At 39.8% G+C, this 15,699-nt stretch overlaps 1 protein-coding gene across 9 annotated transcripts in view; it reads right to left on the bottom strand.

Annotated features, from left to right (window-relative positions):
- Nucleotides 1-15,699, bottom strand: part of auts2a (activator of transcription and developmental regulator AUTS2 a) — a 1,193,837-nt gene that overhangs the window by 362,712 nt on the left and 815,426 nt on the right. For all 9 annotated transcript variants that reach the window (XM_060847963.1, XM_060847971.1, XM_060847965.1 and 6 more), the window contains one exon: nt 14,934-14,963. In XM_060847963.1, coding sequence (XP_060703946.1) covers nt 14,934-14,963 — 30 coding nt within the window. The remainder of the gene's footprint in view (nt 1-14,933; nt 14,964-15,699) is intronic.

Genomic DNA, 15,699 nt, shown 5'->3' with positions numbered 1-15,699 from the left:
CAGTCGTATTGAGCAAAACTAAATTTTTCAACAGCCTGTCATCATTTCACACATATTGCCAAAAACAAAGGCAGAATTTTGGAGATGATTTTAGACCTGGCTCAGGAATTATATTTGACAGGAACGAGTGGGAATTTGCTCTGCTTCATCACATGTCTGTATTAGACTTATACAGTGCAATGAGAATGATGATTTGGTCAGATATGTACTCAGTGCCAAACTGGCTGTATTTCCATATGGAGTACACATTTGAAATTCCCGTTACTTTCTGAAGATAAAGTAGGAATCATTTGGGATTTGCAAAGTACTTGATGTCATACACATTTGTAGATACTGCCTGAAATGACAGCTGAATAAACAATCTGCTTAGTACAAGCTCAAGCCCCCAACCACCCCACCAACCAACACAAAATGTGTAACTGATTATTAATTCTAATTATTCATCTTTATTTATGGTGCACAGCTGTTGGGACTCTATAAGTTACAAAAAATGTGCCTTGAAGTACAGAACGTTCCCATCATAAAGACTGCCAGTGTCTCCCCTGTGATAGATCCACACAATATATGGTCCTGTTGACAGCCTAAAATTCTGCATTTGACTGCGTTTATGGGTCTTGAGGTCCCTTTACACTTTAAATATGAAACAGCACTTGGATAATGGACCATTAAATCTGTATCCCTAACATGCAGCAACACAGCCAATTCCTGTGATTGTCAAGTTTAATTTAGAAATCTTCCAGCAACAGGAAGGCCACATCTCTTTAATTCTCAAACCAAAAATGTCGAGAGCACACTTTGTAGTAACACACAGAAATTTCTTATAAACATTTAGTTTTGAGGCTGACATAGCACAGGTTGGCCAATATGTATTTTTATCAAACTGTTTCTTGGGCAAAAATAGTTGCAATCATAGTCTCACTTAACATTGCCTACATATTCGGCATTGCATCCAAAAAGCCTGAAGCAGTGAGACAAGGAACATCAAGGAGGCTTACAAATAGTTCGAAAGCAAGGAGAATCTTTGGCTAACTTAATATCACCTTTCCAGAATGCCAATCATCCTGATTTCCTACTATAGCATTTCCAATCGTTTAAATGGTTGTTATATCTCACAGCGGTATTACAATGATGATTGAGCTAAATTTGCATGTAAACTGGTTGTAGCATTAATGCTGTGGAGAATGAATTCCTGATTAGATTCCCGACAGTATGGAAACAGACCCTTCGGCCCCTAAAGTCCACACCGATCCTCAAAGAGTAACCCAACCAGACCAATTCGCCTACCCTATATTTACCCCTGACTAATACACCTATGGGCAATTTAGCATGTCCAGTTCACCTGACCTGCACATCTTTGGACTGTGGGAGGAAACCAGAGAACCTGGAAGAAACCCACGCAGACACAGAGAGAATGTGCAAACTCCCCACAGACAGTCAACCAAGGCTGAAATAGAACGTAAGTCCCTAAATGCTGTGAGGCAGCAGTGCTAACTACTGAGCCAGTGCGTGAGTTAAGTTTCTTGAACAGCGTTTTGAGGAGCTAACTAAGGATTGGACTAACTTGGATTTGATGTTGTGTAATGAGAAAAGGTTCATTAACCTAGATGGAAGGGAGCTTTTGTGAAATAGTGATCATAATATGATTGGATTTTACATGAAATGTGAATGTGACACTGCTCCTTTTGAAACCAATCTTGAGTCTGTACAAAGAAAACCCACAAGGGTATATGGGGCAATTAGCAAGACTAGATAGGGACATTAAATTAAACGATTTGAAGGGAGACAGGTAATGATTCGTATTTAATGAAATACTACAAGGTCTATGACAAATAAACATTTCTGTAAAGCACAAAGAAAATGGCGAATCCAACACAGCTAATCAAAGAAGTTAAAGATTGCATGGGATTGTATGATCTTAGAATGCTAAACACAGACGTAAACCTGAGGACTGACAGCAATGTAGAACATGGCAAAGAAGGGCCGAGAAAATGACAGAGAAAGGGAACAGAGACTGTCAATGCAAGCTAGCAAGATACATAAAAGGTAGACTGCAAAAGTTTTTAAATCGACATATGAAAGAAAAATGATTAGCAAGGATAAGTGCAGGCCCATTACAGTTGAGAACAGGAAAATGGCAGAGAAACTGAATAGTAACTTTGTGCTAGTCTTCACAGAAAATGACACAGAAACTCTCTGGAAATACAAAGCAATCAAGGGGCATCAGCAGAGCAACTGAAGAAAGAATGTTAGTAAAGAGATAGTAATTGAAAACTTAACTGGCTTGAGTGTGAATAATAGGATTGGGGGTAAAATATTATTATGGATTGAGAATTGGTTAATAGATAGAATACAGAGAATAGGAATAAATACATATTTCTTGGGATGGCAGGCTGCTACTAGCAGAGTACTGATGGGTTGTGCTAGGTCCATAGTTGTTCACAGTCTACGTCAGCAACTTGATTATGGGCACATATTGTAAAATTTCCAAACTTACTGATGAAACCAAACTAGGTGGGAACATAAATTGAGAAGAAGAGGCTTCGAGACAACTTGAACAGACTAAGTGAACAGGCTAGAACATGGCAGATGGAAAGTATTGTAAATAAGTGTGAGGTTATTTACCTTGGTTGAAAGAACATAATAAAGGCAGAGTATTCCTTAGATGGTGAAAAGTTGGAAAATGTAGGCATCCAAAGGGACCTCAGTGTCCTTGTTCATGAGTCACTAAAATATAACATGGAGGTACTGAAAAGGATGAAAAGGAAAAGAAAAACACACAAATTTCATCTGATAATGACAATACCAGTAACTGATCAACTGCTGAAGCTCTCAGCAATGGATTTGATGCCTTTAGAGTGACTAAGCACTTTGGGGACAGCTGTAAAAGACACCAAAAGACATTAGTGGGGAGGGGAGGGTTGCCTTGCTGGATATCTGTGAAACAATCAAAGAGTCTCACGAGACAAACTACCAGGCAGCAATACCTTCTTCCATAAAATGATTTATGTTAGAACCCTGGGGGTTGATCTGCCACATTGTTTGAGGACCCCAACAAAGTAAAAACAATATAACTCACAGCAGAAAAATGCTTTCGGTTTCATATTGTCACTGTACTTAGACCTCAAGGAGCTTTGACTACATTAAATTCATTCCTTTTCTCTTATAATATCTTTAAAAGTACACAACTGTTTGACATTTGGTTGAACCATAGATTCCCATTATTTATTGCTTTATCTTTATCTTTAAATTTTGTACCACGATAACTGTCTGTTTACCTCTGATTGGGCACTGTTTTCTCATGGTTGCGAATGGGATGTATAGCAATAGGTAGCACTCATCATACAAGTACAACAGCAGATGTAAAGTGTTACTAAGAGGTGTCAGCCAAGGAAGGAAGCATATTCCCCTTCAGATATGCACTTTTGTATGATTCATAAAACAGCAGCCCACTGCTATATGCAGTTATATTCTCCAATAGATCCACGACAGGTTTATGTGGCTTGTTTTGAAGAATTTTATTCTCAACCGAGTTCACTGAAAATTGGTTTCCTATTCACTTTCTTCAATTTCTTTTTGTCATCATCAAGAACTCCGTCTGCCTGCCCAGTAGAGAGAACTACCGAAATCTACCCAGTTGGAGACAATTGCCCTAGCTCTTTAAACGCAAATATAAAAGCACTTCTGGTCTAGCTTTGCTGCAGCAGAGCCCATCGCTGTGGGTCCCATTGACACTCTTTATCGGGATAACAAAAAGCTTTTTGTGGTATTCACCGCATTTATGCAGAAAAATATCACAGCCATCTGCAAACAACAACATACGCTAGCAGATGTGGAAAAGCATTGTGAGCTATAATCCCAATGTCCTTTTGTTTCCTCTCCATCCTTCTTCAATGAGTACGTGACTTTAAGCCTTCCCCATATCATTCTGTGACAGATCTAAGAAGAACCATCTGGTATAAGCACCACCAGAGTACAATACCTATCAGCATGATATCATTCAGTAGTGACTGCTGTGGCCTCCACTATTACTGCAACTCTCGTACACATTTAACATTATACTCTGTAATGTTAACAAAAAGAACAATGGTGATTTAGAAGAATCTACTTGGTACTTGGAAAAATTCTGAAATGTTCTGCGAGTGTAAACAGTGCAAGATTACCCCAACAGTAGAAGCGATAGGTAATAAAGAGAGGCAGTTTTGGGACAAACACTGGGAGGAAAAGATATCTTCACACAGAAAGGAATTAAGAGCATGGAAAAGCTTGAACTGAAAGTGGTTATTAAGGCAGAGATCATGACAACAACTAAGGAGATAAGTGTTTGTGAAGAAAACAAATCAGGCAGGTCATTTCTGCGGTTAAATGTGATAGCTGCAATTAAAGAGCTACTGCCAATGCAAACAAAAGGAACCAAGTGGACTGCTTCATTCACGCGGTTTCTATGATTCCATGAAAAGATGAGAATAGCTGCTCTTTGCCAAGCACTGAAGTTATTCAAACAATGAAAGAGAAGGAAGGCAAACAGGCAGACCAATAGACTTGAGAAAACACAATTTTTTATGGTAATTTTCCAAACTCTTCCTTTTTGTTAGAGCACCACTACTGTCACTAAAACCCCCAACCATCTTCACTTTAACCTAAACCCCACTGCAGTTCAACGGTAACAGCATCTCTCTCTATTGTCAACAAAATAACAGCCTGCTACAGTTTCACCAAAACCTCACCATCCACTCCACTGTCACTAAACCCAATTCGCGTTGAGAGGAAATGGCAGGAAATTGCTTTTCATTTATGGCATCCTTCTATGTGCTTAAATGCACTGTCTCAGCCTACAGGCCCTCTAATTTTTGCTGCCACTGTGTGCACTTCTTAGGTCTGCTTAGGACAGTGACCTGGAACCGGAAGTGACCTTATTGAGGTTTATAACATCATGAGAGGCCGAGGTAAGGTGAACGACAAGAATCTTTTCCTCCGGGTGGTAGAGCTCAAACTTAGGGGCCATATTTTTAAGGTGAGAGGGAGAAAGATTTGAAAAGGACATGGGGACAACTTTTTTTTTTACACAAAAAGTGGTTAGTGTGTAGAATGAACAGCCACCGGAATTGGTGGATGCAGATACAGTTACAAGGTTTAAAATATATTTGGATAAGTTAATGAATGGAAAACATGTGGAGGCATATAGGCCAATTCCACGCAGATGGGACAAGTTTACTTTGGGAACATGGTCAGCATGGACTGATTGGACCAAGGGGTCTGTATCCATGCTGTGTGACCCAATAAATCAATGGTTCAGCACCCCACAGATCCTATAAACTGTTGCTTTCCTGTGTGGCCATGCCGCTTAGAGGGAACTTTGATCTCAACCACAGCTTTGCTACAAGAAGAAAGAAATTAGTAAATTGAAAGGTAAACTGCTGCAAAGACATTTATGAATGCAATATCTAGAGAATCAATGACACTTTCAGAGCAGGCTGTGCTTATTGTGTTGAATTTAGAACATAGAATATTACAGCAGAGTACAGGCCTTAGGCCCTCAATGTTGCTGGGAGAAAGTGAGGACTGCAGATATTGGAGATCAGAGCTGAAAATGTGTTACTGGAAAAGGGCAGCAGGTCAGGCAGCATCCAAGGAGCAAGAGAATCGACGTTTCGAACCATTCCTGAAGAAGGGCTCATGCCCGAAACGTCGATTCTCCTGCTCCTTGGATGTTGCCTGACCTGCTGCGATTTTCCAGCAACACATTTTCAGCCCTCAATGTTGCACTGACCTGTGGAACCAATCTGAAGCCCATCTAACCTACATTATTCCAATCTCGTCCATATGCCTATCCAATGACCATTTAAATGCCCTTAAAGTTGGCAAATCTACCACTGTAGCAGGCAGTGAATTCCATGCCCCTACTACCCTCTAAATAAAGAAACTACCTCTGGCATCTGTTCTATATCTATCACCAATCAATTTAAAGCAAGGTCCCCTCATGCTAGCCATCACCATCTGAGGAAAAAGACTGTCACTGTCCAACCTATCTAACCCTCTGATTATCCTACATGTCTCAGTTAAGTCATCGCTCAACCTTCTTCTCTCTAATCAAAACAACCTCAAGTCCCTCAGCCTTTCCCCATAAGACCTTCCCTCCATACTAGATAACATCCTCAAAAATTTCTTCTGAACCCTTTCCGAAGCTTCCACATCCTTCCTGCAATCAGAAGTGTATGCAATACTCCAAACGTGGCTGCACCAGACTTTTATACAGCTGCAACATGACCTCATAGTTCAGAAACTCAATCCCTCTACCAATAAAAGCTAACACACCATTTGCTTCTTAATAACCCTATCAACCTGGGTGGCAACTTTCAAGGATCTATGTACCTGGACACCAAGATCTCTCTGCTCATCTACACTACCAAGAATCTTACCATTAGCCCAGTACTCTGCGTTCCTGTTACTCCTTCCAAAGTGAATCACCACACACTTTTCCGCATTAGATTCCATTTGCCACCTCTCAGCCCAGCTCTGCAGCTTATCTATGTCTCTTTGTAACCTACAACATCCTTCGTCACTATCTACAACTCTACCGACTTTAGTGTCATCCACAAATTTACTAACCCATCCTTCTAGGCCCTCATCCAGGTCATTTATATCAATGACAAACAATAGGGCCCCCAAAACAGATCCTTGCGGTACCTCATTAGTAACTGAACTCCAGGATGAATATTTCCCATCAACCACCACCCTCTGTCTTCTTTCAGCGAGCCAATTTGTGATCCAAACCGCTAAATCACCATGCGTCTGTGTTTTGTGCAAAAGCCTATATTAACTTCATTCCACAATTCCAAATGGCCACAAATGGCACTTATTTGCAACAGTTACATCATAAGCGGCTCATTTTAATAACACATCAGCCTGAGCTTAAAACAGCAGGCATTTACTGAGTAAAGTGGAAGAAAGTGAGGATTGCAGATGCTGGAGATCAGAATCTGGAAAAGCACAGCCAGTCAGGCAGCATCCAAAGAGCAGAAGAGTCGATGTTTCGAGCATAAGCTCTTCATCACCATTCCTAATGGTGAGCTTACGTTCAAAACATCAACTCTCCTACTCCTCAGATGCTGCCTGACCAGCCATGCTTTTCCAGCACCACACGTTTTGACTAAAGTGTTTTATTTTCAAGTTAGTGAAGTGCATGCTAGCAAAATAGAGAAAAATGTGATCCAAAGGAACAAATTAACAGTTCACAATGCTACAGTGAATTTGTCAAGCAGCTGTCTGTTGACATGAATTTCAGGTTATCTATCTGGGTGATCTCCAAGATACATTCAGACTACATTCAATACTTCATGGCCTAAAATATTGTTCCACATTTAATCACCACAGAGGGGCTCATGAAGGTGGAATTTAGAAAAGGCTATTGTGTATCTTATGCCCTGTTATGGAACATATCAAACTTGAACAGATTGCATTACTGGTGCAAGTTTCATCAGAGGTACAAATAAACTCAGTACAAACACTCAGGAAGTCTGAACCTGCTTAAATCAGATCTAAGTTCTTCATTTACCTCCAAAAAAGGTCTACAGTGACAAGTAGTTTTATACGTCACATGTAAAATCCATTCTGTAAAAAACTGCCAATTATTTCATCCAGATGCTACAGGGAAGTCTGGGCATAATTTAAAAAAAGAACAAAAAACATTGCTGGTTTTGGAAATCACAGTTGCTCAATATAAAGGACGGTGAGCGTACGGTCAGGTCTTTTGTGGAATTGAGATGTGAATGAGACCCAATTCTGGATTCCCATCCCCATACCTGATTCCGGCAACTTTTGCCAGCACAGGAATAGGTCTTTTTTGTCAGACTGCCTTGCAAGCTCAACTTCAGGAATTAGCATTTCCCTTCCTTGCAATTTTGTTCATAGACATAGTTCATGGCTCCTCAAAGGAATCAAAGACGATGGGGGGAGTCTGTGTCCCAAGTCAGGAAGCAAAGTTAAAGCAATTCAATATTCCATTTGAAATACATTGCTCCTATTATCTTCTATCATTCTTCATATCATTGACAACTAGTTGTAGCCCACATCATTGTTAATCTTGTGTAACTATACACACAGTATTGCAAAACCTCTTCAAAGAAAGATCAGATTATTGCTAGGTAATAAAGATATCAATCAAAACAAAAGCTGGCAATGACATTTTCATCTGGAAAAGGGGATGTCTGGCCGTCTGTTTCGTCTGCCTCTGGTAATACAGTTGTCAGATGGCCTCATTATGAATGAATTCTTGAGCCTCGGCAATGAATAATGCACTCAGCCCTGTAGCCAAAAGTGACAGTTGCAGGCAAGTATTCAATTTGCTTCATTGCCTTATAAAAACTTATTTGCTTGGAAGATTTTTTACATTGCTTGCATGTTTGTTTACGTAATATTAAGAATATTTTCAAATGCACTTCTTGTGTCAGTTTCAGAGACATTTGAAAAGCTTGGTATATGTGTCTGGCTCTATACATAGTGGACATGGAAGATGCATGACAAACAGCGATGGGGTGCAGAAGATATGTTGAAGCCACAGGTGATATTGGGGAGCAGGAGTGATATGGGGGACGAGGAGGAGTAAGGATGAGACAATCTAGCAATGAGGATTGCAAATGTTCTCATGTTCTAGTGAATGGTCTTTCACACTGGCTGACCTTGCATCAAGTTACCTACCACTGCCCACACCTCCAGAAATGACAAGCTTCCTCTAGCCCATGTCTGCCTCCCAGTAACAAACATGGAGCGAGCAGGCTCCTCCAGGAGGGTAGAAAAGATTCCAGACTCCCATTACAAATCTCTTTCTCAAAAATCCAGCCCTGTGTGTTGGCAGAAGTGTACACCAGTGTTTGTGTGTTTGTACACTGGTCTTTGCACCAATATTTATTAGAAACTGTTTAAAACCTATCTTAAGATTAAAGATGTGACTTCTCAGTGGTATCGCTTGGTAAGCAGAACTGACAAAGCATCAAACATTTAATTTTCAATCCAAAATGATGTTCCTGTACTTCAAGCCTCATCAAAACTTGACAGACAAAAGGAAAGAGGCAGGAAACATTGGAAATGAACAGACATTAATCAATTGGTACCAAAAAGCAAGCACATCCTTCAAAATGTGACCAGTTGACATTAGTCCTGAAATGCCAGAATATTTCCTGGAACTGTAGCAGGGCATGGGCTTGTGATAGTTACTCCTGGACCTGTACAAATTTTCCTTCATTTTCTAGAAAAAAAACACGGTGGGCTATCAGATACCTGCAGTTTACTATACTGATGTCTAATTTCCATGACATGGAAACACTCTCCATTTCTCTTCTTCAAATACATTGAATCATACTTGCTTTATAGTTCAAGGCACCCTCACTCATAGTTACTTATCTCCTCATTCCATGGTTGCAATGAGATTTTACTCACTGCCACTCCAAGTTCAAGGAGGTCATTTATTTCTGCTTCCCCCATTTGACTCCTACCTGGTGCTGCATTCGAGGGACTACGTTCTGCTGCACACTGTGGCCAGTCACAATATTATTAATATACTGAATGCTCCAAAGAATATAGAAGTGCTTGATCCTAGTGTGACGTGATAGCAAGACATGTAGCAAGTTAGGATAAGGACCCAATTTGAGCAATCAGGAACCAGGGAAATCAAGACAGCACATTGGCAACCTCACCAGAGTGCAGATAATTTGAATTTACACTAATGCAGGCAAGTGGATGTCAAATTTGAAATGCTGACTTTCTACTGAATATGTTTGATGTATGCATTTGCATATCTGATTATTTGCATTTTTCCATCATTGTATCTTTTTAAATATATCTGCATTTTTGATTGTGATCTGGAATTGGAAAAGGATAGTTTTAAAATGCAAAGATTATCATACCTTTTAAAAGGAAGTTACCGAAACACATCATAAATGGAATTTATATTGCTGCTTTGAGAATACTGGTTACACACCATCTAACATGACCGGGGTAGGGTGGGTGGGTGGGTGGGGAGAGGGCAGTTGTATATACAAAGTGAAATTCGGCTGGCATCAAGTAGCTGATTGGCTTTTTTTGGAGTTAGAACCAGATGACAAGCTCTGAAGAAGGTTTACTGGACTCAAAAGATGAACACTGCTTTGTCTCCACAGATGCTGCCAGACCTGCTGAATTTCTCCAGCAATTTCTGATCTCCAGCATCCACGATTCTTTGTTTTACATCCGAATGACTTGCTTTGACTGGGGTATATACAAAGCACAGTTGTCCCTGTAGACAGTGGAGGACTGCACTGAGCATTTTCTGTGAATGCTGACAAGCGACCATGTACAGACTATGAGGGATAGGTGGCCACAATGTATCCACTCATGGTTTCTCCTTTTTCAAAACATAAAGTGGCTATAGGCAGCTGGTCTTAGGAAAGTTCTGCAGCAGCAGCATCTTTGAATACGTAAGAATCAATTTTATAGATCCATGCTTCCAGTGTCAGTGGACCTTTTGGGATTCCCTATTCATTACAGTTAACTACATTATCATGTAGTCCTGCCAACTCTGGTAGCATGTATTCTAACCTCTAATTGCCCCACCTAATCAGAAAGTCTTTTTCTCCTGCCTGTTACCAAAACAAAACATTCAAGGAGAATGAGAAAAGGGAATTGCTTCAAACACTTCACTGATTTTTATTTTCTCTTTCATGGGTGTTTACAGCATCATCCAGAGAGATTCAAATTTAACTCCTGGAGATTCCCAGAAATTTCTGTAAGATTGGTAACTTTAATCGGAAGGTCTGCACTGAGCCTCCGGACCTATATTTCCAAAACTTCCTCCAGGTCAATGAAGTTCTGTATTGTGATCACAGTTCATAAAAATCTACTTCATACAATGTTATCAACCCATATGCCAACAAATTAATGAGGGTCTCCAACATATCCTGGTGTACTTTGTAGACAGCTTGCTAGTACTGTTGCATTCTCCATTTCTCTGTTCAGCCCTTGTTAAATTCGACAGGTTCCTGGCGTCCCTGTGTGTTTTACATATTACTTTCCACTCTTGCTGCATTATATTGATTCTCAGCTGACAGCTTCCATAGATTACACACCATCCCAGCTGGATTCTGCTTGTTCTTTGTCAGCCCACCCTCTAAGCACAAGATTCCAGGCAACCCACACTGTTCTGCTCCTTCTTATGCTCTTATTCCTGTAAAGTCCACACTCTATCCAGCACACTCCTTGTAGAACGTGTTGCATCCCATAGACTGTGTACTACTCCACTATGTATCCCATCCAGCCCATGCCTAATCCCTGGTGAGCCCACATGTAAACTTACACATTCCTGGACAGTCCATGCTCCATCACTCTGAATTGTGGTCAATCATGCTATAATACTTCCATGGCAGATTCTGTATTCCATACATTTCTTGCCAGCTTACAGAGCGTTACACAGATTCCTGGTAAGTTCATTATCAGACAACTGAAGTCGGCACTATGAATACTTCCATCATGTTTTGTTAACCCAACTTTATTACAATTATACAGCTTCTTCCCCGTCTGGTTGAAGGTCACAGAACTAACACAGCGCAGAAGGCAGCCATTTGGCCAATCGTGTCTGCGCTGTCAAGAAGAGGCCGCCAGCATTCTCAAAGATCCATCCCACCCTGGCAATGTTTTTCTACAACCTCTACCATCAGGGAGAATGTACAGAAGCCTGAACACACGCACCAGCCAGTTTCGTAACAGTTTCTACCTTACTGTTGTTAGAATACTGAATCAACTCACAAGCTCTTAACATTCGCCTGTACCTGTGTTTTTGGTTTTTCCGCTGTTTACCTATTATTTACTTACCTACGCTACTTAACTCTGTGATCTGCCTGTATTGCTCGCAAGACAAAGCTTTTCACTGTGCCTCGGTACACGTGACAATAAATTCAATTCAATTCAATATTGAAATCCATTTACTTGCATTCATTTTTGAGATCTGTTGTTTACAAACAGACTCATGAACAGAAACATAAACATTACCTCTGCCCAATATAATGAATCACTATATTGAAGCAAACTTCTACAGAAAAACCAAAATCCTTCTGATCTCCACTCATATGGGTGAGAAACTTTTGATTTCAGAACATTTTTAATTACTCTGCACTTTTACAAAGAGGGCTCCCCCTGTAAGTATTTAAGTCAGTGTCTGCCACTCAAGATAAATGTTATATTCTTAAATCTTGCCTCTTCCCTCTGGTGGAACTAGTGACTAAGGCTTGGGCATGCTCCCATGGGTACTGGGCAACCATTGTGTCTCACCTAAATGGTCATTCATGTGTAAGCTATGAGACTGAGTGCCAGCAAACTAATTAGCAACGAGGGTCATCACAATGGAGCCGAACGGTTTTATTCAATGACAGTATTTTCCTGCAGGAATAATCGATGGTAATTAGAAATGGGAATTCAGACTGAATTTTCCTTGCACTAGGGGTGGTCGGCGGTGTTTCTACTGTTAAGGCAGCAACAATCATAAAATTTAGCTCAAACTGAGAATCAAACATAGGAGCAGCTGGTCTGTATACTTTACTGTTACACCTTTATTCATTGAGCTATTTGGGGTTATGATAAAATATCAGTTTCGATCCCATGTTGACCCAGGATAGCATATTGCAAAATTCATCCTCAGAAAAGTAGGATTAGCTCAAGCTTCAAGAGTCATCCACAGTGCTGTATGCAATTAGCTTCAACTTCAGATCAAAATTTTACCAGCGACACAGTGAACATGCAGTTAAGTGACTCACTAATTCCTTGGCTATTCAGGAATGAGCTCTTCAGGTTTCTCATAACACAATGACAAATGAAAAATGAATAACAACTTTGCCTGAAAATAACTTCATGTGCAGGTGTCACTTCAGCAGTGCAGGGTCTGCACAGAACCACCATCTGCTGATGGACTGAGATATCCAGCAGCATTATACTCAATTGAACTTAATGACTTGCATGGTTCAAGTCCTCAATGAAACACTTAAATGATGTAATTTTTATGTACTTCGGTGCTTGCAATGTAGGCATGGTATATTGGTTTGTAATTTTAACATAATTTTAATTCAACATTATCCTTCCTCTGATGCACTGTCCACCATTACCCTAATTTATTACCACATGGCGCTACCTGACTACATGCGATCTTTACATGTATCCACATTTTTAACATGACTATGTCTGAATTTCTCAGTGCAAGTCATACTGCAATTCAACATTTGGGCTGTCAAACTATTCCTTGAATAAAGTACCACTGTTGTTATGAGAACTGAAACATTCAGGGAACATCAAAGTTCATGCATTCAAACCTGTGTAATCCTTGGAACCAGAACAATGCTTAAAGTAGTTGTAAATAAGTTCTCGAGCACTAAGAATGCCAGAAATTCCTTCTGAATGGGCAAAATGGAAAAGTTAAGTCCATTTTAAACAGAGCTCTCTCAAAAGGTAGGTTCATCAGTAAGTCACCTTATTATGGGAGAAAAGAGAACTTGTTGTCCATAATCCAAAAGCTTTTCATTCAAAATTAAGTGAATAATGGCATTCAGACAAAGTTTAACACAGCTTATTTTATCAAATATAATGATAGAACAGGAAAAGTCAAGAGGTTTTAATGTAAAAACACACAGCATGATAACAGAAAAGAATACCGCTACATAATTGGACACTCTCATTAAGCAAACACATGCTGGCCATCAGTGTGTTCACTAGGGAAACAAATGAAGCATACAAGGTGGGGATAATCTCAATGTATCTAGGCCTACAGCCGTACTCAGTTGAAAATCAATTCAGCACCTAATCCCCAAACTCATTTAGATAGCTGCAGAAAATGCAATTATTATTAAATGAACAGAATTTCACAATCCCCAAACATTTCCGATCCAAATTAATTGCAAGCAATGTGATAAGTATAAGCAATTTTCACCTTGCTTGGTTTCAAATGATAATTATGATTATTTTTGCAAACACTATCCCAAGTTATAATCCCCAACCTCATTGATTTACTTATGTTTAAAGTGACTTTTATTTTATTTCTTTGTCATTGACAGTGGCATATGTAAAATAAGCCAAGCCAGATGGAACCTCACCATTAGTGAATCTCGTGTGTTGTGTGGATCAGCTCATTAATGTTGCTACATTCCCACCACAGATCAGCTGACAGTGAACCTACCACAACCCAGTTCTCTATTGACACTACCACATAACAAACTATCAATTCTGAAAATTGTGTTCTCTATCACTGAACTTGCACAATAATCTAACCCAAATGCTGGCAATGTGCTATAATTTCATTAAATCAGCCATTAGAATCCTTTTTCAAAGTTTGTGAGAAGATTTGTAGCTCGGGTGCTCGTTGTTGTGGTTCTGTTCGCCGAGCTGGGAGTTTTTCTTGCAAACGTTTCATCCCCTTTCTAGGTGACATCTTCAGTGCTTGGGAGCCTCCTGTGAAGCGCTTCTGTGCTGATTCCTCCGGCATTTATACTGGTATGAATCTGCCGCTTCCGGTTGTCAGTTGCTGTCCGTTGCAGTGGCCGGTATATAGGGTCTAGACTCTATATACCGGCCACTGCAACGGACAGCAACTGACAACCGGAAGCGGCAGATTCAAACCACAAAAATGCCGGAGGAATCAGCACAGAAGTGCTTCACAGGAGGCTCCCAAGCACTGAAGATGTCACCTAGAAAGGGGATGAAACGTTTGCAAGAAAAACTCCCAGCTCGGCGAACAGAACCACAACAGAATCCTTTTTCTCAAAACACAATAAGAACAAAAAAAAACAAAATTCACTTATGGCTTCCATATATGACCATCTTCCTTTTAAGTGGAGTTTTGCAAATACAGTAATCTTTTTAAAAGAAAGGTTGACATAACTATCAACATAGATTGTCTGATTCTGAGAGGAAAAAAATAATCTTACCTTCTCATCTGGGTCACTTTCACTGTCACACTGAAACAAAAGGGGAAAAAAAGATATTAGGAAAAAAATTGATGAACTGTTGACACAAGTTTGAGAGTTCACAAACATTGTGCTTTTCTTTCTTTTGCACTTCAATTGGAATAATGAAACTTGACAGAAGAGGAGTCAAATTGGACACAAAACATTAATTCTCTTTTTCTCTCTCCACAAATGCAGCCAGGTCTGCTGAGTTTCTACAGCACTTTCTGTTTTTAATACAGATTTTGAGGATCTGCAGTATTTTGTTTTTGTAGGTCTGATTAGTTGCAGACATCCCAATGTTAATGAACACTAACCAGAAATGATTTAAGAATAACACACTTCCAAAGTGCCAACCGACACAATGCAGAGCCACCCACAAGCTAATGAATATTAGCAACATGAGTGAGCAAGGGGGACCAGCTTTCATTACTCCATTCTTGCCCTAATGTGCAGAGCTTAGGTGTGAATCACTTGAAAGTTAAGCATATTCTCTGTCACATTACACACAAAACTTAAAAGTATCCACAATCAGGCACATATAATTGATAAGATTAAGGAAACATAACAAACCCAGCAGATATATTTTGAACGCAATCACAAAATCTTTCCCAGCGCAGAAATGCCACACATTAACCGCTCCTTTTTGACTTCAATATGCAAAGTAACTGGCCATAAATAGCAACTCACATCAATTCTGGCAACAATTGCTCCAAATTCATGAAATAAACTGAGAAACTCTATTAAA

This window comes from Hemiscyllium ocellatum, chromosome 31, assembly GCF_020745735.1.
Source record: "Hemiscyllium ocellatum isolate sHemOce1 chromosome 31, sHemOce1.pat.X.cur, whole genome shotgun sequence".
Taxonomy (NCBI): Eukaryota; Metazoa; Chordata; class Chondrichthyes; order Orectolobiformes; family Hemiscylliidae; genus Hemiscyllium; species Hemiscyllium ocellatum.
Note: the sequence above shows the minus strand (reverse complement) of the source record. Positions and strands in the feature narration are given on the sequence as shown.